This window comes from Oryza glaberrima, chromosome 1, assembly GCF_000147395.1.
Source record: "Oryza glaberrima chromosome 1, OglaRS2, whole genome shotgun sequence".
NCBI classification, from domain to species: Eukaryota; Viridiplantae; Streptophyta; class Magnoliopsida; order Poales; family Poaceae; genus Oryza; species Oryza glaberrima.
Genome location: NC_068326.1, coordinates 24776562 through 24800926, shown reverse-complemented (window position 1 = coordinate 24800926; position 24365 = coordinate 24776562). Strand labels below are relative to the sequence as shown.

Below are 24365 nucleotides of genomic sequence, written 5' to 3'. Positions count from 1 at the left end.
AAAACAATTTTACGTATTTTGCTCGGTAGAAGCTGCAATTCGGAGTCTATAACCACACTACCAGAGTTAAGTTATTAATAAGTTGTTTGTTTTTTAATTAAAGTTTTTATAATCCAATTTATATGAAAAAAATAATAAGATTTATGATACTTTTTTCTTTTGATTTTATAGTATTATCCACATTAATATAGATGACTTTATCTAATTAATATAGATGACTTTATAGCATTGTCGAAAGTGTTACATTATGAAACAGAGGGAGTATCAAATTAGTTTCATTAAATTATAATAAATATATTTTAATAAAATTTTGTTTTTATTGAAAATGCTACTATGTTTCGCTATAATTTTAGAAAAAAATCAAACAATTTATAATATAAAATGGAGAACAAATTTAAAACTTCCGTTTTGAAAAACACACCCTTAAACCAGTTTAGAAAATGTTCTTACGAAGAAAAACGAGAAAGTAGAATAATTTCTTATTATTAATTAACTGGAACTTTTATATTTTATATTTAGATCTTAAACCTAAAATAACAATGTATCCACTGAAACTTTTATATTTTAGACCCTAAACCTTACAATAACCATGTATCTATTTTAGATCTTACGTGCAATTAGTCTTTTATGTGACCTTATCTACATGACCCATCCGAGCCTCTTCTACTTTATCTTTTTCCTCTCCCTCCCCCAATGTCTTTCCACCATGGCCATTTTTCTTCAAAGACGCCGACGACTCCACCACCTTATTTTTTTCCTCTCCCTCACTCCTCTCTCTCTATATATATATTTTCGAATAGATTCTATTTTCTTCGAAGAGGCTGACGACTTCGCCACTACAATGCTACTTCATTGCCCATCTTTGCCTCTCTCCCTCCTCCCCATCCACCATCATGCAACCCTCCCTTCTTCGTTGACGTCAGTGCCGTCTCTTCTCCCTTCTCCTCCATTGAATCAAATAGCTCACTGGATCCGAATGTGAGCTTATCGGATCTCGCCGCGAGCTCGCTGGATTTGCTGTGGAGAGTGGTGATGACCATGGTGGCGAGCGGCGATGACTTGCATGACAGTCCTTGGTGGCGGTGAGCGGCGATGACCATGGCAAATCCTCCTCGCCCAAAATCTCTTTTTCACTAAGCATATCACAGGGCTTCAAACTTGCCCAACATGTGGCCCTGAGCTATGGGTTCCTAGCTCCTGAGCTGAGGCATGGTCGAGGTAACCATGACCTTTGCAGGTTGTGCGTGACATCGTGAGACCATGATCCCCAATGAACTTGTTTTAGATAAATGATTGCTGATAGAAGTTATTTTAAGATGGTGGGAGTATATTTTGTTTAATATCCCTTCCTTTTGTCAATAAATATATATATATATATATATATATATATATATATATATATATATATATAATTTCTATATATTGAGATAGAGGGAGTTACTTTGACCAATAATTAGTCTGTTAGATATAATTTTAAGTCAAAAAAATAATGTATTAGATTAATATTTAAAAGTACTTGCTTACAGTATGATTGTATTTTTCTATCACATAAATAATATTTTAATAGAAATGATTATTGATCAAAATATTTTTTATGAAACAAAATACACCTTATATTTTAAAATAGAGAGTACTACTTTTCCAATCTATGCAACCATATTGCTTAATACTGCCTTCATCCAAAAGTCTAAGACCTACTCCTTCCGTTTCAAAAAAAAACTCAACCCCCTTCTAGGACAACGAATCTGGACAGATTCTGGTCACATCTAGATTCGTTGTCCTAGGAGGGGTCACATCCCTTCCTAGGTTGAGTTTTTTTTGGATGGAGGGAGTATTTCTTTGTCACCAAACTTAAGAAAAAATTAACTCATTCACTATATGACAAAAGCAACAAACTATACACATGCATTTAACCAGTAAGTAATAAGATGGTTTATTAGATTCTGGTCAACAATTTAATTTCACATATAGAGATTATAAATAGGTCTTAGACTTACAAAAGTTTTTAAAAAATAAAATAGATCTTAGATTTTTTATAGGGCGATAGTAGTTATACTGATAGTGCTTTTATTTCTCATCGTACTTTCCCCATGCATCTAACCACTGCTCTTAGAACCATCAAAATAATTTCAGCTTAATCTTATTTTATTTTGTTAAACCCCTTAAAAATGCTTATTCTTGTGAAGGAGAGAGTATTTAACCCTCTACTTGGTTATTATGCCGTTATTAAAGGTCACTATCTTTGGGTAAAGGTTTACTTTAGAAAAACGGATCCGGCGTGGGTGTTGGGGGAAGTTGGGGGGACTCGAGTCTCCCCTACCACGCTGGATCACCATTAAGAGAAGACGAGAGAGGAGAAAGGAAAGGGAAGAAGAGGGTGAGAAAGAAGAGTAGGAGCTGGAAGAGACAGGACACATCTCTATTAAAATTCCAGATCCGTTCCTGCACTTGCACCACTTGATGATTGACTTACCAATCGAGAGTCGTTGTTATATACTATGTTCCATGATGAGTAGTACTATATATGTCATTGTCAGCAATTTACTCCACTGAATGATCTGATCCCTGTCCCGCGTAGGCGCGTGGGGTGTCACTTACGCGGTGCATCCAGACGCGCGCGGTACGCGCCCCAGACGCGGCCCGGCGAGTCAACCAACCGGTGAGCAACTGCTCTTTTCTCAATTGACACAGATCTGCGCACTCCATTCCAAAATGATTTTATTTTTTATTATCTTATTTATTCTAAAACAATTTTATTTTTATTTATTATTATATTAGAGTTTATAAAAAATGCATTTAACTAGAGTGGTAGAAAGTTACATTATGATTTGATAGAATAGAGAGTATTTTATTTCTTTATGTTGGTCTAGGTTGGCATGTACTCCTTCTCTAATTTATTTTTTACCCATCCCACACATACCAATATAAAACAAAAAGAATACAATACAAATATACTTTATTAGATTCCAATATAATTATTTCTCACTCTAACTACTTTTAATATAATTATTTTCCACTTTCACAAACTCCGATACAATAATTATATGAAAATAAATTTATTTTAGGATAAACGAGAGGAGCCAGAAATAATCTTACTATATAACGGAGAAAGTATAGAATAGCTATAAAATAAAGTTATTTTAAGTCGGAGGTATCACTAATTCGATGCGATATCTACCGATCTTTATACTCCAATTACAGATTCTGAGATTCCATAACTGCGAGCGATCAGCGCAAAATCTAAAAAAAGAACAACACTAATGGTAAAGGTCTAATTTACCTAAATAATAAGGATTGGATAACGCGTGGTGATGTGGTGATGCGGTCCGTACCCCGTGGTCGAGCCTTATTTTACTTCTATAAAATCAAACGACTTTAAAAAAAAAATCTGGAATAATTTATGCAGTGCAAGCAACACCTTTCCAGGACTGCTAAAGTTATTATTTATAAATTTCTACTTTTTTCTATAAAAACAAATCTATTACATAACTGTTCGTATTCATAATAATAGCAATATCATATTCCATTATATTTATTGTTTATATGATGGAGGGAATAACTAAAAAAAATAGTTTCAGGCTTAGAAAAGTTGCGACGGCAGTGAATGGTGCCTAAAGCCATCTCAACCCAAAAATTATCAACTACTTTCCATACTTGCCATATCATATAGACACTATGTATAAAAATTACTCCTTCCGTTTCAAGTTATAAGACGTTTTGACTTTGGTCAAAGTCAAACTGCTTTAAGCTTGACCAAGATTATAGAAAAAAGTAGTAACATTTTCAACTCAAGACAAATTTATTATGAAAATATATTCAATTATTAATTTGATGAAACTAATTTAGTATTATAAATATTGTTATATTTGTCAATAACTTAGTCAAACTTGAAACAGTTTGACTTTGACCACGGTTAAAACGTCTTGTAACTGAAATGGAGGGAGTATATATCCAATGGATGGTGTTTTCAAATTAAATTCTCATCCAATCACCTCTCTTCTCTCTCCTTTCATGCATCTATCCCCTTGTTTTTATTTTTGGTTTCTTACATGAGAAATAGTGTTTTATCTTTTTACCTCTCTACTCATTAACTCTCTTGCATGTTAGATTTTTGCTTCTATGACAATGTAATTAATGATATGGACACTAGACGACATGTAGGGCTGGGGATGGCCTAAGATTAGTCTGTATTGAGTGGATATCTTAAAGTTTTAAAAGTTCCTCTTTAAAGTTTAGTGCGTGCGCGCCTATCTGTTTCGTCTAATCGGGAAAAAGTTACTACCTCCGTCCCAAAATATAAGCATTTTTAACTATGAATCTGGATTCATAGTTAAAAATGCTTATATTTTGGGACGGAGGGAGTATATGGTTTTGGCCTTTTACAGTTCCGTCAGTAAATGAATCTTTTTGTCCCTTTCAAATAAATGATAAATCGGGATTATTAAAGGATTTGAGTCCTATAGTTTTTCTTTCCCTAAATGAGCCTTTAGAAGAAAGGGATTGGGAACTATTAAATCCCATAAAACTCTAATTGAATACCTAAATCCATAGAGTTCTCTATAAGTTTTTATATTCCCGTAAATTCCTGAATATTAATTTTGTGCTCTATCCAAAGTTTTAAACAATCATTATTGTACTTTCTTCCTGTGTATTATAATCCCACGTTTATACTTTTGTTCTTTCTACTCCTGCATTTTCTTGAGCATGCGTTTAAAATGGGGTTACGGATTTTGGATTATAGATTATTGGCTTCCTAAGCGACTAAACGGTATTTAAGAAATATTTTTTCGGTATTTCTTAGAAACTTTTTCCATTAACCTTCACCAGTACATTTTTTCCTTTATTCAAACAATCATTATCATATTTTTCAAGTGTTTTGTAATCTTTTTGTCTATACTCGTGTTTCTAACTTGATGAAACTCCACGCGTTGCTTTAAAAGTTTAGTATGATAATAGTAGAAACATGTAATATAGCTAGATGTCTTAAGCTTATAGAATTTGTATATTTGATCGATCCTTGCAAAGGCCATCACAATTAAGTTGATGTGGTTTATGATAATTTAAATGGTATATAGATTGATAATTTAAAAGTAAAAGTAAGGTGATGTAGCTTTATAAGAGAAGAAAATGAGGAAAATAATTTGCACTATAGATTAATAATCAAAAGGCTAAAAGCAATTGAGATGATATGGTTTAATGAGAGAATATAGAAACATTAACTAAATAAGAATGAACTATATATATGGGATATTGTAGAAAATGATAAAGAGATATATGTTGAAATATTATGTAAATTATGTGGGATGATGATTTAACATACTTATATTTTTAAAGTTTTAACGTATAATAAAGTATAGATGATATAGTATACTTGTATAATGTTTAAGATGTAACAATTTCTAATGGATGATTATATGGTATTTTTGCATGTTGAGATTTAAGATGTAGTGGGTTGTAACTTATAGATAGTATAGATAAAATCTTGTGTTTTTCCTACTTCAACGTTTTCTTCAGCATGCAGTTTAAAGGCGGTTCTGGGTTAAGTATTATAAACTATCACGTGCATGTTTCACAAGATACTAAACGGCGTAGTTTTTATTTAAAGAAATCGTTGTCAATATTTCTTAGAAAGCTTTAATTCAACGTCCTAATATTTAATCCGTTTGTTTAATATACCCTTAAATAATTATCATAAACTCATTTTCATCCATCACCCGTCATCCCACAGCTAAAAAACCATGCCTTAAGTTTGCTGGAAGTCCCCCAAACAAATGCCATGAATAGAGAGGTGAAAACTGGAGAGAAATTCCCAAGCAACTCCCAAAGTCTCAATCTGCTCAACGGACATGTTCCAATGATTCACTTGTTCGTTATTAATTGTTACATTTTCTTTGTTTATATATACGCACATGTAAGGATGCAGGAAGACGATCGATCAAGGTTCACCTCGGAAAAGAAAAAAGAACAGAAAGAAAGACGATCTAGAGGGAGCCAAAGATTGCAAGATCGATCGCAAGGTAACGTACACGTACAGGTGAGAGGAATCGATGCCGGCCGACGCGCGAGCTGCTCCGCCGTCGTGCCCGTTCCCGACGATACGGTCGCATGGCGCCGCCGTGGCGAGGTCGCACGCCTACGACTGGCTCGCGCTGCTCCTCCTCGTCGCCGTCGACGGCCTCCTCAACGCCATCGAGCCGTTCCACCGGTTCGTCGGCGCCGGCATGATGACCGATCTCAGATACCCCATGAAGCGCAACACCGTCCCCATCTGGGCCGTCCCGGTGCAGCGCAATTATAATTATCTGCGATTTTTATGATCCCTCCCTCGATTAAGTTTCCTCTTTAATTACGTGATCTAATCAGGATTATCTCTCGTCCTAAATGGCGCAGATCGTCGCTGTCATTGGGCCCATGATTGTCTTCACCGTCGTCTACTTCAGGAGGAGGAACGTGTACGATCTTCACCATGCTGTGCTAGGTACTTAAATCTTCCAACGTTGCCCTCCATTCCATTGCAACATCTCCTTAATTTCTTTGTTGTGACGAACATTTTGATCCATCGACGAGCAGGCATTCTGTTTTCGGTGCTGATTACCGGCGTGCTCACCGACGCGATCAAGGATGCCGTCGGCCGCCCGAGGCCGAACTTCTTCTGGCGCTGCTTCCCCGACGGAATCGCGGTATAACAGCAAATCTCAACTTAATTAGCCCCTCAAAACAGTCAAACCTCTGTGGAATTTACGCCCCAAGAACGCCTCGCTTATCGAGCGATACACACATGTGCTGTGCTGTGCCTGTGCCCAGGTGTTCGATAACGTCACCACGGGAGTCATCTGCCACGGCGACGCGAGCGTGATCAAGGAGGGACACAAGAGCTTCCCGAGCGGCCACACTTCATGTGAGTCAAGTCTATATATCTCACTCCCCTCATCACATAACAATAGATCAAGATCAGCCAACTGAATGTCTGATCATTCTTCTATCTAGATTGATTGAGTGAATGATATAAACAAGAACTTACTACAGTGAAATTCCAATCACTGAATTCACGGTATATATAGTGAGTTTGTGACACTGTGACAGCAGAAAGCCAGAAATGATATGTTCTCGTGCTCTGTGGCTGCAGGGTCTTTCGCCGGTCTGGGGTTCCTGTCGTGGTACCTTGCCGGGAAGATCACGGTGTTCGACCGGCGCGGGCACGTCGCCAAGCTGTGCGTCGTCCTCGCGCCTCTGTTCGTTGCGGCGATGGTCGCCATCTCGAGGGTGGACGACTACTGGCACCATTGGCAAGACGTCTGTACGGGAGGCGTCCTTGGTACGTACTCCACTATATACCACTGACACTGTACATGCTTGATGAAGTTGCGGTTTTATCAGAATCGATATTGTGAGCTATATATCTCGTTCTCTCTGCTGCTAATGGTCAGTGCTCGTCTATAGGATTGGTGGTTGCCTCTGTCTGCTATCTTCAGTTCTTCCCGGCTCCTTCAGATGAGAAAGGTGTGTTCTGCTTTCTCCCTTCGTTTCTCTACTTTCTTGAGATGGATTACACAGCATACCGACCACGGCGTCCAACAAAGGATTAAAATCACGGTGGTGTAATCGGATTGGTTACCAGTTACCACTCTTGAACCACCAACGGTATACGGGGGAGCCGTCAAAGATGTTTAAATTTGAAATTGAAATCATATTAATGGTATATCCTTAGCCACAATTATAATAAAGAAAAAAAGTGCAAATTGAGAAGTAGGCACCTTCAATAGAAAAACCGAAAAGGACAGTCCGCTCGTCACCGTAATTCAACACAAGTCGAGTTATCGTGACTAGCTGCCACATGTGGCCGTCCGCACCATAGTTCGAGAGAACATCAAGGCCAAATCTGACTTCTCAAGGCAACCGGATCTACATGAGTCTAAGTTGTTAGCCTGCTAGATCTGTCTCAGCCCAAAGGGCCCCAATATTTGAGCTAATTCTAAATATTAAAAAAAAACTTCAAAGCTAGTAACTTCTTAAAGGATCAAAAACAGCTAGGTCCAAACGGGCCAAAGGTCACCAGATCCAACAGCATCGAGCTTAAGAGCCGTTGCATCCGAGTTCATTAGATGAGAAGTGGAGGAAAGTAATGGCAAATGATATATGCTAGGAACGACATGGTCATCCTAAATCTGGTGACATTTAGTTCCGCCTAGCATGAGAGGAAGGGGAGAATGTGCCGCTTAGGAAAAGTGTCACAAGGAGGTGTCAGGGAGAGGATGGGGCAAGGAATAGGGGCTAGCAGCATTGGGGAAGCGAAGGTAGCATCGAAGACAGAAATAGAAAGGGGAGCATCACCCAGGAGAGGGGTGGAGAAGAAGTGTGACAAGTAAGGAGGATCAGGAATCTGGCAACGGCCCGAATCAATTGGAAAAGGGATTAAGGACGATTCACTCATCGCCACAATTCAACTCAAGCCAAGTTATAGTGACCAGTTGCCCGCACTATAGTTCGAGGGAGCAGCAAGGCTAGATCTGATTTCTCAAGGCAACCGGATCCACACAAGCCTAGACCGCTAGATCCGACCATCTCAAACCAGAGGGCTGGGCTGCTACATTTGAGCACATTTCAAGCATAAAAAATCAATTCCAAAGCTAGTAACTTCTTGAAAGACCAAAGCAGCCAGATCCAAACATGCCTGAAGTCACTAGATCTAGCTGCATTGAGCTCGAGAGCCATTGCAGAAGAGTTCATTGGATGAGAAGAGGAGGGGAGGCCTAAACTGGCAGGTGATGCTAGGAGCATGGTCCTAAATTTGGTGGCGTTTAGTTCAGCCTGAGTGGAAGGGGAGGGGGTGCTACTTAGGAAAGGTGGCACATGAAGGTACCAGGGAGAGGCCTGGGCAAGGAAGAAGAGCAATAGTATTGGGGGAGTGAAGGCACCGGAAATAGACAGAGAAAAAGGAGCATCACCAGGAGAGAGGTGGAGAGAGAGTGTAACTCGGGGGATCAGGAAGCAGGTAACGGCCTTAATCAAGTGAAAAAGGGGATTAAGGTTTCTCGGTTATATAGATTTTCGTAAAAATGAGTAGTCTGTTGACTTAGATACGACATATGTCTCGTGGATAATTGTATTTTGATCTACTTATGAGGTGGTAATACTTTTCATATGCTTAGGCATATGAAAATGTATGCATTAGCCATGGAAAAATGTTTGAAGATTTTTAATTAAAAACCGACTACTATTGGAAAATAAACAACAAGTTACCACTGATAACCGGTTTTTAAATTAAAATGTTGGATTCAAGCTTTTATATGGCAACCAAATTGTTATTCGCTACGTGAGAGAACGATATTATTTTCTTTTCTAGGAATAATATATTCAAAACCTTGCATTAACTAGTGGTTGCACCACGCCAATGGCAGGGTTCTGGCCTCACGCGCACTTTAGGTACATCACCGAGAGGGGAAGCGAGAACCCAACGCAGCAAGCCACCGAACCACTGGACGCCATGGAAACCGGTAGGGGAGGCCAATGAACAAGGTGCAAGCAAGACCAATCTTGTGTATATAAGGCCATAATGTACAGCTCCTCCTCAAGGCACGGGAGGTAATCGTCGTTAGTTTGTAAATACTTTGGCGTGGGCCAATGGTACCGACTAACTTGACTACTGACCTGACGCAAATAGGTGTTGTTTGTACATACTGTATGTATTTTCAACGAAGTTTGTACATATGTATTGGTTTTGCTTACTTATGTACTCCTATGTATTTTAAATAATTTTAGTGTCTAAAATTCCGTTCTTCTCCCAAGAATGGCACGGGGTCAGATCAAGCTCTGTGATAAGGCCTGAACTGGCCCATCCTATTTGGGCTTGAATTCAAGAAATCATTGTGAAAAGAAATAAGTCTATTTTGTGTCCCACATCTTTTGCTTCTAAATTCTGGTTGAATCACCTCTGCCATCTTCTAAAACTGTTACAAATAGACTTCTTCTATGCTTCGGAAAGTGGTTTTTTTAACGTGGTTGAGTCGATCAGAAACGGACGGAAATTAGCTTTAGCATATTCGTTTTCATATTATCTTTTTCGGAATCGAAAACCTGGATACAGAAATAAAATCAAATATTATCGAATACAGATAAGGAGCGAAAACGAAACGGAAAGAATATGGCAACGAATATTTGCCGGTATATAAATATCCCCTCAAATTGAGTTTCCTTAATCAAGGAAGAGATATCGCTTGTTTTTTATCAACGTCTCCAACATTTATATTGTCAATTTTATAGGTGGTCCCACAACCGTATGTGAAAATCGATTTTCATGGCTATTCTCTTAAGAGACCCACATGTAAATATGATTATTCATTTTTTAATCCCAAGATATTTTACAATATTTATAGCTTACTTACCATATCACTAATCAAGTTCTTGTTGTATAAATTGGAGGTGTTATTTATTTTATTTCGCATCTTCAAAACTTGTAGTGTTTGTTTTATAGTTTAAAAAGTTTCAAATATAAATTTTATAAACTATAAAGTGGTAGATCCCATTAAGCTCTACAACTTTGATATGGAACACATCTCCATCAAATGTCGTTTGAATTGCATATCTGAGATTTTGTAAAAAACATATATGGTATTTTATAATGAATATTTAGACCCTTAAATAATCTCAAATAATAACATTATCAACAAGAAAGTTGTAGATCTCATCGAGCTCTACAATTTCGATATAAAGTTTAGGGTAAGCCCATCTTACACCCTTTAACTCTTTACTTCGGCTAAAATACACCCTCGAACTTTAAAACCAAGCATTTAACACCCCCCAACTATTAATATCAGACAAGTTACACCCCTGAACGGTTTGTAGGCTGGTTTTGGTACGGTAGGACGTCACCATAGGATGCCATGTGTAAAAAAAGCAGTGGGTCCCACATGTCAGGGTTAGCTTTCTTTTCTTCTCTTCTTTCTCCCTCTCACGGGCACAGCCTCACAGACCGGTGTTAAGGAGTAGAGAATCGAAGCTGCTGCCATGCGCCCCGTCTTCTTCAACCTTGGGCAAGCGGCGAGCTCATCATCGAGCTCGCCATCGGCCCCTTCTTCTATCGAGCTCACCCAAGGGGACATCACCAGCCGCTTCATCCCCTTGTAGCCGTCATCATAGGCACACGCCATAGCTGCACGTAGCTCCTCCGCCTTCCCTGTCTCACACTAGCATGCCCCTTCGCGGCTCCGCCGCCTGTGCCGATTGCAGCTCCACTATCATGCTTCGTCTCCCTTAGAGCACCGCATCCGCTCCCTCCACCACCAAAATCGAGCTAGAGCACTGCATCCGTCCCCTCAGCTGAGCTTCACGTGCCCTACAGCCACCGCTCCAGCGAGCTGCTAGTGGCGATAGATGCAGCTAGCTTGGGCTGCTCCATCATCGATGGAGGGAAGGAGGAGAGGTGGCGTGACATGTGGGACCCTTTTTTTACATGTGGCATATTATTTACCAAAACCAGCCTACAAACTGCCGGGGGTGTAATGTGTCTGGTATTGGTAGTTTGAGGATATGGAATACCCGGTTTTGAAGTTAAAGGGTGTACTTTAGACAAAGCATAGGGTTAGGGGGTGTAAAATTGACTTTTCCCTAAAGTTTATCTTCATCTAACTCTGTATGAAAAAAGTTATGTATATATACGTGTTTTTTCTAAAATTTGATTTATGTCTGCGGATATCCAAACAAAATTTCTGGATAGTTTACAATCATTTCCCTTATTGTTTTCGTTTTTGTTTCCGACTAAAAAAATCCGAATTCATTTACGAATCCAAGAATTTTCAGATAATTCCGACCTATCTGAATTTGAAAAATGGTCCGGACGAACGAAAACTATCCAGTTTCAACCCTACAAGTAGATGGGACTTGCAGTTGACTCGCTGAGAACATGTCCACGCTTGAGGCAAATGCCTATAAACTACCGGCAAATTGGGAAAAAAAAAAGAAGAAAAGAAGAAAAATTGAACTTGCACACTCACTTGATGAAGATACACGAGTTGTTTTCTGAGGCACTGCATATCTTTTGACTTAGGAGTAGTAATTAATTATACTTCACCAAATATGCATACTGAAATCAATTGGGCCATCCACCATCAAGGCATCAACATTATCTCTGCAGATGCATCAGACGGCAATAAGGCATACTCCTATGTACTGCTACGTGCGTCCCCCAATGTCCCTAGTAGCGGTTTTCAGTCAGAGCGCTCTTTTCCCGGCATGTCGCACGCTTTGCTGCTCTCTCATTCTCCTCCCCACAGCCACTGCAGATAAGGTGGTATGTTCTGCTACAAACAGGCCTTGTATGGTCGAGCTAGCAGCAGATTAAATTCTCTCTCTTCTTGCAAGTTCGACTAGATTTTCAGGTGGTTTGATGTGGACTGTAGAATGGATAGAATCTTAAAACGTGCTTGCTTTGGAGGATATTTCGTGATGTCGTCACCACACGTCGCAAAGAAAGGGACGTCGCTTGCAGAGACCATAGTAAAACACATCACCTCTACAGTGATCTTATTTGTCGATAATATTTTACTATCAGTATTCTCTTCGGTGAAAACTATATCAACCATTGTTTTTATTATAAATATGTTACTAATAATTAATGTGGTAGTATAAATAGATACGATTCATTAAATTAAAAATACAATCAACCTAAATTAATTCTTTTATAAGTAAAGATCATCATAAAGCACCACCTTTCGCATCGATTTTTAACCTTTAGCATTGTAAAAGGTCAGTTCGGATAAGGTGCTAGTTCCTCAAGTTGAGTTGCGGTACGTAGAACCCAACAAGTCAAAAATATCGTCGTTGAGAAATGTCATGCGCTTTTGTTGTTTACTGGTACTGGCGCTGCCGATCGCGCGATGAGCCAAACCACTACCGTCGCTTTAGAAACATCAAACAGCGAAACTGATGGTAGAAGACAAGCGTGAGGACAGGGAAAGGAGGATAATTCATCCCACCAAACGTAGAAAAAGAGACGGGCAGAAATTAATGGTGTGGGCGTTGGTAGTTTTCTCGGAGGGAATCAGTAGAAAATCAGCACTAGGCTTGTTTTATATATTTACCCTCGGTTATAATGCCCATTCACATAGTTTTGAAATTTTGTACTAGTTCTTTTTTTCCCTTTACAAAAGACTACTGCATATATTATCTATCACTCCACATAGTATGTAAGATAAATTTCGATTCGTAGGTAACGAAACGAATATACCATATTCAATTGTGAAAGTGTCTATATATTTATCGTCTGATTTGGGTGTATATTATAAATTGGTCTTCACATGTTTGTTGAGTAATTGATGTGTGAAACCATAATTTATCTAGTTCAATTTCTCAAGTTTTTTTTCATCATTATCTAAATTACATATGCTCCCTCCATTTATAAATATAATGAGTCTTAGATTGTTTATAGTAGAGTTTAAGTTGAGGTGAAATTGCTCTATCCCTAAAAGTTCAATTACTTGATTGGAACAGATCACGTCTAGAGATGTAAATAAAGTAATAGAAGTAATGGTTGGACCGATTGTGAAATTAGTAGATCAGCGATGTAATCAAATCTCTTATATCTGTGGATAAATGGAAAAGACCAAAATTTATGGATGGTCGGAGTATGTCACAAACAATTTTGCTATATATTTACCGACAAATTTTCCTCCAAAAATTTGACAGATGTAATTACAGTACAATCGTAGTGTAATTACACTGTAACTTGCATGTAATTACACTGTAACTATAATGTAACTTGTATGTAACTTTCAAAAATCTCTTCGTAACATGTTATTTCGGTAAAATAGATATCGTGGGAACAAATACTTTCACATATGTGTATGCTGTGATTTTTATTTCTTCCTCACCAAAACAAATCTTGCAATAGATCTAATAATTCAAAATTACGGAAACTTATATACAAGTTACACTGTAGTTACATGCAAGTTACAGTGTAATTACACTATGATTATACTATAATTACATTTGTCAAATTTTCAAGAGAAAATTTGTCGACAAATGTATATGTGGTCCCACAAACAATTACTCAAGGGTGAGAATAACCGTCTCACCCTTGTAAGAAAATAATTGTGTCTTATCTTTTGAGGATAGTGCTAATAGTGAAGTGGGGACAACAATGCCTATAATAGTGGGAGTACAAGGTGCTATATGTGAGGCACCAATTATATTATACTTGTAAAGTGATGTTGTTCCCTAACTCAGCGACCTTGTTGTGTTGTAAAATGTAACTCTTTTCTTAATTTTAATGAAATTTGGCCAATAAATTTCTGCATACCCAATGATGAATGTATTACAACTACGGAGGGGTTGAATTTCGTAAATATTCGGCTAAACCAGGCTCCTCTAAAATATGGAGAAAAGAAGTCTTATATATATTTTTCTAAAAAAACCCAAATTTTGTTATGGAAATTTTTCCCTTTCAATCTAATTTCACTATTGTATCTACAAAATTTCTTTGATCCAACAAAAAAAAAGGAAACCCTAAGGGCTCCTGGGTGAAGAATGCACGGGGCACGGCCTCGATGTCTTATGTCTACCGGTGCAGACGCCCATGGGCCATGGCCAATCGTGAACGTACAGGGACCACGGTGCACGCCACAGCCGGCAAGGTCTAGAGCAATCTAGAGGCATCAATCTGTTGAGCAGTCGCGTCCACCGAGAACACGTATGGATGTACGCACGATCGACGAACACCAACCCAATTATCTCAGCTGAAGAGGCGATCGATCGGTTAAGGGCGCAGATTTACAACACGATCGAACTAATTAACCACAAGCAAAAAAATTACATACATGCATGATGGTTACGAACGCGGCCAGCTGCGGCGAGCAGAATTGGTTTAAATCTGGCAGCCGCAGCAGCAGAAGAAGCAGGAGAGCGCGAGGCCGAGCACGACGGCCTCCACCACGTACATCACTCGGAACGCCACGGCGTCGGCCACCGCCGTCGCCCAGCCGCCGCTCCCGGCCGTCTTCCACCGCGACAGCGACCGCGTCAGCCCCGCCGCCAGCCTCGACGACGACCCGCCGCCGCCGCCGCCCGCCTGCAGCTTCCACCACCGCTGCTGCCGCCCGTGCACGCACTCCCGCGGCACCATCATCCTCCGCAGCCACCCTCCCCGCCGCCGCGGCGGCTTCTCCTCATCGGCCCCCGCCGCCGCCGAGCCGTGCAGCTCGACCTCGACGCCCACTGGCGTGTAGTGCCCCCGCCTCCTCGGCACCGCCGCCGTCGTCGTCGTCGTCATCATCCTCTTCACCCACCCTCCTCCTCCTCCTCCTCCCCGCCGCTGCTTCACTCCCCCCATCGCCGCCGCCTTTCCACCACACTCATCAGTCGCCGCCGGCGCCACCGCCGCCGCAATCTCGGCCTCAGCGCCCATGGCCGCCGCCATGGGAGAGGAAGAAGATTCTTGGAGGCGGAGACGTGCAGCGCAGGGACGGGACGAGACGAGGCGAGATGACCGGGGATTGGTTGGACACGGAGCAATATAAAGGAGACGAACCCGTCTCGTCTCGTCTCGGCTCGAGGAGATGTGATTTGGATTCGAGCCTGCTTGGCGCCGAAGGCTCGCGCCAGCCAACCGCGAGTTTATGCTTACTACTTACAACTCACCGTCAGCTGTCAGGGTCGTTGCCGGTTTGATCTGCAACTGCAAACCGCCATAAATCCGTGTAAACAAATGAAAAGCACGGAGTACTTTATTAGAGTTCGTGTTAAGATAAATCTCCAAGATTAATCGAATCGCACGAGCTGTACAGGTTCTAGAAGCATATTGGTATTGGTATTGGGCAGCAATCGATCGATCGGTTGCTGGACTTTGTTTCTGTTCGGCTGGAGCCCGGCTGGCCGTGACAGCAGAGCGTATATACGTGCAGGCCTGCATTACTACATACAACGCTACCCTGCAACTTTAGGTTCTGTCTCTCTAATTCTTCTCGCTGTATCATAATTCGGTGCAATTTTGAATATGTCCCGGCCGGCTTTGTTGGGTCCTTCTCTTCGGATGGAACGGTTTGGTCAAAATAGACATTAAGTGGTTTGGTTTGGTAGCCTCGAGCCGCGCCGATGATAACCGCTAGTCAAGGGCTCAAAGACAAATTGGGAGCAGTTGCCCCTGAAATTGTCAGTTACTTCCAAATTCAAATGATTTAGTACTATGAGTTCTTTTCTTGACATAATTTTCAAAAACTGGCGCCCCAGACAAGGCCAAACGGATTAAGACAAAATAATACAGTCACGCAGTTTCAGCACAAAAGCCAGAGACATGACTACATGAGAAGCAGAATTAGAGGTGTATGACAGCCATCGACCCATTCGGCGCGCGTACCAAACTCTCATCTGGCCGCACTAGAAGCACACAACGGCTGCACGCACGTCTCGCTATCAGTCGCTGGACTGGCCATTTCCCCTCCGTTGATAAGGGATGCATTGCTCCCGCTAGCTGTCTCGGCCTCTAGAATTCCTGCAGACACAACGATACTGCCCATGCGATGCGATGCAATATGTACATCTGTTGCCACGGCCGCTACTGCCGAACGTTATTCGTTGTTAGCGACTACTAATGCTTGAGCAGCTGGAGCAAATGACTCGGTACGTAAGTGCAGGTGATACAGCTGAACGTGACAGTGACTGGTGCGAGTGCGATCGGTCTCTTAGACAGTTGGGTTAGGCAGATTGGCGTAAGGGGTTGTTCCATCTGGGTGGTGGTACTATGTTATGGATGTCAAATCTTTCTGCGTCTAGGGTTGATGATCAGGCGACTCGTGTCTGTATCTATGGTGCGTCACAACTCACAACGCACATCTACAGTAGAAACCGCACAATGACAGCGATCGAGTTCATTCTAAATGGCACTGCAATAGCCTGGCTTAAATTCTAAGCTCCCTTGAAACGTATTGAAATATTAATTACATAATATTTTTCACTACAATTAAGTTTAATTTGTAAAATTTCTATTAAAAAAAGAAGCACCTACTGTATTGGATTTCGTGCACCAGTTAGTTTGAAGATATGATTAGTTAATTACTAAGTACTAGAGGAGTAGAACACATGTTTGTATTTTTGTGGTGATACCGAATAAACCACAGTGCACAAAATCAAGTCATGAAACAGAGCATGACAGCTGAAAGCATCCAACTGAAGCATATAGGGGTGAAAACGGATCGAAAACGGACGGAAACTAGTTTTATCATATTTGTTTTCATATTTTTTTTCGGAATCGAAAACTCAGATACGGAAATGAAATCGAATATTATCGAATAAAGATACGGAGCGAATACGAGACGGAACGAATACGGTAGCGAATATTTACCGGTATATAAAAAACCCCTCAAATTGAGTTTCTTGATAAAGGAAGAGATATCGCTTATTATTTTAGTTCAACATCTCCAACATTTATATTGTCAATTTTGTAGACGGTCCCACAACTGTATGTGAAAAATCAATTTTCAGGCTGTTCCTCTAAGAGATCCATATGCAAATATGATTATCATTTTCTATTCCCAAGACCTTTTACTAGATGTATAACTTACTTACCATTGTATAAATTGGATATGTTATTTATTTTACTTCACATCTTCGAAACTTGTAATGTTTGTATTATACTTTAAATGCTTTCAAATACAAATGTTATAAACTACAAAGTGGTAGATCCCGTTGAGCTCTACAATTTTGTTATGGAACACATCTCCATCAGATGTCGTTTGAATTGTAGATCTGAGATTTTGTAAAAATTAATATAGTATATTATAATGAATATTTAAACCCTTAAATGACCTCAAATAGTAAAATAGTCAATAATAAAGTTGTAGATCTCATCGAGCTCTACAATGTTGATATAAAATTTGTCTTCATCTGATTCCGTATGAAAAAGTTATGCATATATACGTGTTATTTTTCTAAAATTTGCTCAATGTCTGCGGATATCCGAAAAAAATTCCGGATAGTTTCCAAAAGTTTTCCGATTCCGACGGATAGTACCCTTACTGTATTCGTTTTCGTTTCCGAGAAAAAAATATCCGAATTCGTTTCCGAATCCGAGAATTTCCGGATAATTCCGACCGAAACTATCCGAATCCAAATAATGGTCCGGACGGACGGAAACTATCCGAACCAGTTTCATGCCTAGAAGCATATGTGAAAGGTGGAGCCCTAAAATCCCTTCATATATAGTACTCTTTTCGTGCTGTTGTACTACTGTATTACTTCTAAGCTGGCGTCTCTTGATTGCATTTCCAACCGAACTCCTGTTAAATCCATTTCATATGCTGGCGGCTGGTGAGAGACGTCAAGTTTTCTGAAACATGTCCGGTGTATACATGTCAATGATCGGTAAAAAGACGCAACAAGATAGCACCTCTTGTGTTTTTTCGTAATTTATTGAACCGTTTAATCTTGTTATTGCTTATTTCACATTTCGAAATTTCCATGCCGAGGAGAGAGGAGAAGAGGCGTGGAGCGTGAGGAGACCGTTAGCCGATAGCTGCAGCAGCCGGAAAGCAACAGCAAGGTCGGAACCAAAAATTTTCAGACCAATGCGCGAGACCAATGAATGCAAGTTGCCAGTTCTTTTTTTTTTCTCTGGAAACCAAATCTCAAGTTTCTGTCAAAAAAGGAAAAAACAGTTTGAACGCTAGACTCGAATCTTGGGCGAAGAAGTCGTGAAAATTCGGAATCTCCGACCAACCGGGTCAAACCAGACGTGCTCTTAACGTTCGTTTCGTCCCTCCTTTGCTGCTACTCCTGGCTAGAAACATGCCAGCTGCTGGTATTGGAAACCTTCAACGCAGATGAGCATCGAATCAGTTGAGCTAGTAAGCACAACAGCTGCTGCTTCCTTCAGGCTTCAGTGCAATAATCTCGAGTGGGACTACATGTCTCTGAATGAATGTCGGTGGCCGGTGAAGGGAATTCTAACCGCTGGCTGAACGACGGAGTCGAGGAGATTCGTGGCCGTGTCATCGATCTCACCGGCGAACGCATTGCAACCAAGCGAAACCAACGGGCAGAATGCAGTGGGCAGCTGTTCACACGCATCAATCTGAACAGCAAAAGCATGCAATCCGGCCAATCTGTCGAATATATGCCCTGCCTGCCTTACAGATCGATAACACGTACGCACGATGGTTTCGATGATTCCTCTGCAGGAGATCTAAGATGAGATGATACTGGTATTACGTACTTTGTTCGTCCCGTCTCTTTCTAAGATATTGTTATTCTCCCCGCAAAAATAATAATAATAAGATATTGTTATTCTCTCGCCTTGGAGGACGATTTGGATGCTAATTCCTCCCCCATTTTCCGTTCTCGTTTCCTTGATGGGCCAGCTGATATGGGCTTGTTATGTTCAGTTCAATAGAATTAGTTGTCCAGCCCACTAGTACAGATAGGCAGTAGAATTTTAGCCCATCGCCCCATCCAGCAAGAATCTGCGGCCTGGTCCTATACCCTTTCTTTCACTTTTGTCCACGATCTAGGAACAAAGAAGGTAGGATATGGAACCAAAGAAGAATATCCTTTTTAAAAATGCAGAATGGCTATAATTTTCCGCGAACGCATAAAACGATTGCACATCAATATATTAGAAGAAGAGAGCGGATTTTAGTTACACAATACAAACGGTGAGAAGGCCGTTATGCAATGGTTATATGCCATCGAAAGTTTACCTTTTTTATTTTATAGCACCGAAAGATACCGGTTCATTAATAGTAGCACCTAAAGTTCACCCTGTTCTCATTTTTAACACTTCATATCGTGTGTGTAGTTAGGTCAATAACAATCAAGGCGGACGGAAAACGATCAAGAATTGACGGAAGTGTTAGAAATGGGAATGGGGTGAACTTTAGGTGCTATTAAAATGAACCGGTATCTTTCGGTGCTATAAAACCAAAAACATAAACTTTCGATGTTATATAACCAAATTTTCCTATTATTATCTTTGTGTACTGAATGAAAAATTTATTTAGCAGTTTATTGGACCACTGTTTCCCCCCCCCCCCCCCCCCCCCCCTTTTTTTCAACTCATGTTTTATGTGATTAAGCAGTGGGAAATAGCCATTGCGCGTTTCCATTTTGACATCTACCGTTCAACTTTCAAGAACACCACCTTTCTGCACATGAGCCACGAATTGAAGCATTAGTAGGTTCTGGAAAAAAAATATATAAAAAGATACGACTACTCCTTGAGAGCGAGTACAATAGCATACTACAAGTCAGCTATAAATACATATGGAGAAATAAAGAGAAGATAGAGAAGAAAAGCGGTCTACAGATTTATAGCCAGCTGCAGCACGGACTCCAATATATACATTATGTGTGTGAGAGGTAGGACCATATATTAATGTTGTAGTATATATTTATAGGTAACTATTGTATGAATGAACTATTAGATTGTATATAGATGTATTAGAGCTAATAGTACATTAAACTTGCTCTGGGTAGTAACACAAAACACAAAAGAGCAACACTGATTAAACAAAACGGAGAAAGTACGACGCAAACACCGATTAGTAATAAATATATACAAGAGCATTTGACTTCGCTCTCGCTTCGATCACCATACCCAATCCCGTTGCCCATAACCACCATCACAAAAGTAGAGTAAACAACAGAAACTCCCGAAGCCTCACCCTCACCCTCACCCAACGACGCAAACCGTGAAATACGTGCCGATCTGACGCTTCGAGGAGATATTCTCCATGCATGACAGACGCCGACGAATGCAGAACTCAGATGATGGAAGCGAACAAAATGATGAAGGCGAGACCACAAATCACGCGTAGGGCACCAACTCAGAGGCGGCACATGAAGACGCAGACACACTCACACACATCTTTCCTCCAACTCGCTCTTTTTGTAATCTTCCTGGTGCAACTTGACCATCCAGTCACAGGAAGAAGTACTTCCTCCGGTACAAAATATTATAATTTGAAACTTATTTGAACTACCTCTATTTATACTATTTATTATTTTACGATGGATCAAATTTTATCTTAGGTTGTGTTTAGTTCAGCACAAAGTTTGGATTTTGGTTAAAATTGAAGGTATGACTGAAAAATTGTGTGTGTATGACAGGTTGATGTGATGGAAAATGACTGAAGTTTCCAAACTTTGTATCTAAACACAGCCTTAAATTGTAATATTTGTCGACTGAGAAAATAGTATTACTACCAAGAATACTGATCGTACTGCTGCTCCATCCATCAATCCCCTGGCCAAAGAATCCAATATCCCGAAAGCTGAACTAAAGCGTTGACGACACCACACCGTCGTCGTTGTCCCCCTCCCCTCTGCATCGTCGTGGTTGGCCCGCAGGCCGCAGCACATGCACGCACGCTGCGCACGCTGGCTGGAGACGCGTTTTCGCCTAGGTTTCAACCCCACGAATGGATGGACGAGCCCCACTGCCGCTTGGTGAGGCAGCCGCTGCGTCCTTCGTGCATGTGAAACGGAGGTTTGGGCGTGAGCTCCCCCGGCTTGACCGGCGGAGGCGGCGGCGGTTGCTGAGACCGACACTGTTGGGTTGGGTTGGGTTGGGTTGGTTGGTTTGTTGGTGCGGAACAGGTGGGATCGCTGTGGTTTTTTCACGTAGTGCCGAGCCCGAACCCCGTCGTGCCGGCAACATACTACTACTATGTGCAGCCCCTGCTTTTGACCCAAGTGACCCAACTACGGTTTAATTACCAGGAGACACCGATATAAAAGATGCAGGTTATGTGCCCCCATATGCCTTTTTTTCCGAACACAGGTGTATTGAGACCATATGGACCGAGATTACAGTGTTGCGACGCACATGGAGAGACATTCCTAAATGGAAACAGTTTTGAGTGACACATAAATATTAGGATATCCCAGGATCTTGTAGTACCACAGAATCAACAGGGTTTGAGAAAGGGAAATAAACATTGCAAAAAAAGAAACGTTTCAGAGATCTCTCGTCCCCAACAGCGAAAAACATTGATCTCTCACTTTCACGCTCTCATTTTTTTTTTCCTGAGCTAAGCACACAGGTAATCATTGGGGGAGGACCCCGCAGTGGAGAAGTGTGAACAGGGTTGCGTGATAACTTTTGTGGGAAGATTCTCTCTGCGACCCCAGAAAAAGAGAAGGGAATAAAAATACATGGTGCTTTTTTACGTGTAAAATATTTATCCTCCTCGATGCACCCAGCAGATCAGGAAGGCGAGTCAAAGGGGCCCCTCAACAAATCTTATTTTGGAATAAACACCACGCTCCTGCCACGCTTATACTAATACTCTTCACGGTCAGTGCTTAGTTCACTACCCTTTACGATCTTTGACAAATGTTCCTACTTAATTTTCAGTTTTTCACATGTATTAGTGCAAAACGAAAATTATAAGGGCAATTACAAATTTACCGTTGCTTTGAATTGTTATTGCAAGACTACCACTAGAGAATTGTTAAAATACCACTAAAACTGTCATTCGAGAGACATCCTTGTAAAATTGAAAAAACTGGTGGCAGATTTACAAATACCCCAAAATTATAGTGCTGATTGAATGCATGCATGCACAACTCAATATGACGGACACGTCATGAACAGTGAATTCAGTGTCTATACATGCCATAGTACACAGTTTGGCCGCTAGCTGGATGGTCTAGAGAAAGGCAGAGTAATAATAAACTTTACTGAAATGCTTGTCGATCACTGCATATCGCCACTGAAGTGTGCTCTTTTTGCACCCATGAATGTTAGTATAACATCATCTCACATGACTTGACTTGGAGCGAAAACATTCAGCATGGCACTGGCAGATCGACCATGATATCAGTAATCAGTAACGCATTATCACCTCAAACTAGATGAGATCCAAACAAGATCTTGACTGAGAAAAGCCAGGGGCTTTGCAGTAGGACAGGGCAGTGGCCCAGCAGTTCTTCCAACTCCCAACTCAGATCGATCACTTTCTGGACAAAAAGAGAGAGAGATAGCATGCAGGCCTCAGAGTAGAAAAGCTAGGTTTTGATGGACCAAAGATCACTTTCAGATCGATAATCATGCATGTTTTCTCGGTGGGGGCAAAAGACTGTGGGGGCTTGAAAATGGGAGGTGTAACAGCCAATCAGACTCCACCACTTGCATACACACATGCATGCATGGTTGGATATATTTATACTCCTTTGGACAAGGGATAGGCAGTTCAGGGTCAGGTTTACGACCGAGTCAAGTTGGTGGATCGATCCAGTCGGAAAAGCGAAAGGCATGCACGGTGAAACCGAGACATTTTGACGGTTTGGCATTTGGGTCCTTTTGACGACGTACGGAGTATATCACAAGTGGTCGCTGGAAAAATGGCAATGTGCATGTGCCACAGCGTTGTTGTCGTTGAATACTGTAGTTTTTCTCGCACGGCACATGTGGCAGAGGCTGGAAATTAAATATATTGTAAGCCTCTCCTAGAATATGGAATGGACTCGAGGTGATAATATATAATTTAGCAACATATTGAGATGTTTTGTTTGCATATGCAGAGAGAGGCTACAAGTTTAGCCTCTAGCACAGAGATATACAAATGCCTGGCTTGAAGCAATAACCCTGCACCGTTTCGCCTCTGGATATGTCCTTATCCATTCGGGCAAACTAAGTAGTAGTAGTATAATGTATATTAATGTATAAAAGAGTAATGTATTTATACAGGCAGAGAGATAAGCATAAAAATACTGTTTACAGTTGAAACAACGTACGTATGCATGGCATCATGCTCATGGCAGGCCAGGAGGTCAGTGGTCCAAGAGTTGGCCAGTTTGACCCGGTTAGGTCTGTCTAACCACATCAAGTCAAGCCCATATGCAATAAACTATTCCCCTCTTGTTGATTGTTTCATGCCGTGCAAGCATCAAGTAATATAAAGTTCCTATCTATACTAGACTAGTGCTACTTGGTAAAGCTAAGCTTCCAGAGAGCCCAATTGTATGCATGCCTCCCACAACCGAAACAATCGAGAAGAGAAGAAGAATCACCGTACCGGGTCAATTAACTAATCAACGGGGAACACACATTGGCGTAGGATTGAAGCTAGGTGATTATGCCGCGCGTGACGAACAGTAGCGAAATTTTATCCAAGTTGCTAGTTGATCTAAACATGATACACATACGCACCACTTTGACACTTTCTCGTCGTCGCATTTAATTAGCGCCGAATAAGTACAAAGGTTGGAGTTGATTGCGGAGGCTTAATCCGCTCACCCCGAGTGATCGAATCGGCACGCACCGGCTGGCTATCTTAGCTACGTACTCCACTAGCTGGTGAATGGTGATACGTACTACTACGTTGGCCAAACCTATATATAGCTATCTTAGCTAGCCGCTTGCGGTCGTCACTGCACCA

The 24365-nt window shown here is 40.9% G+C and overlaps 2 protein-coding genes across 3 annotated transcripts; one reads left to right on the top strand and one right to left on the bottom strand.

Annotated features, from left to right (window-relative positions):
* Positions 1–5413: 5413 nt before the first annotated feature.
* Positions 5414–9725, top strand: LOC127767847 (lipid phosphate phosphatase 2-like). 2 transcript variants are annotated; one of them, XM_052293310.1, is made up of 7 exons: positions 5414–6205; positions 6391–6478; positions 6571–6680; positions 6805–6898; positions 7127–7315; positions 7441–7500; positions 9399–9725. In XM_052293310.1, exons 1-7 carry the CDS (start codon positions 5777–5779, stop codon positions 9509–9511), a joined length of 1083 nt encoding a protein of 360 aa, XP_052149270.1. In that variant the 5' UTR covers positions 5414–5776; the 3' UTR covers positions 9512–9725. The 2 variants fall into 2 exon arrangements, with proteins under 2 accessions (XP_052149270.1, XP_052149278.1); XM_052293318.1 differs by having other exon boundaries at positions 5742–6281.
* Positions 9726–14140: 4415 nt separating this feature from the next.
* On the bottom strand, positions 14141–15600 carry LOC127757459 (uncharacterized). Its single transcript, XM_052282968.1, has one exon. It carries the CDS (start codon positions 15407–15409, stop codon positions 14858–14860), a length of 552 nt encoding a protein of 183 aa, XP_052138928.1. The 5' UTR covers positions 15410–15600; the 3' UTR covers positions 14141–14857.
* Between the last annotated feature and the right edge of the window lie 8765 nt (positions 15601–24365).

What these genes read in the sequence shown, in the direction of transcription:
- LOC127767847 (XM_052293310.1), top strand. Translation starts at nt 5,777, where the DNA reads ATGAATAGAGAGGTGAAAACTGGAGAGAAATTCCCAAGCAACTCCCAA. An exon ending in CTGTACGGGAGGCGTCCTTG is followed by an intron (nt 7,316 to 7,440) that starts GTACGTACTCCA and finishes GCTCGTCTATAG; the next exon opens with GATTGGTGGTTGCCTCTGTC. An exon ending in GGCTCCTTCAGATGAGAAAG is followed by an intron (nt 7,501 to 9,398) that starts GTGTGTTCTGCT and finishes CGCCAATGGCAG; the next exon opens with GGTTCTGGCCTCACGCGCAC.
- LOC127757459 (XM_052282968.1), bottom strand. Translation starts at nt 15,409, where the DNA reads ATGGCGGCGGCCATGGGCGCTGAGGCCGAGATTGCGGCGGCGGTGGCG.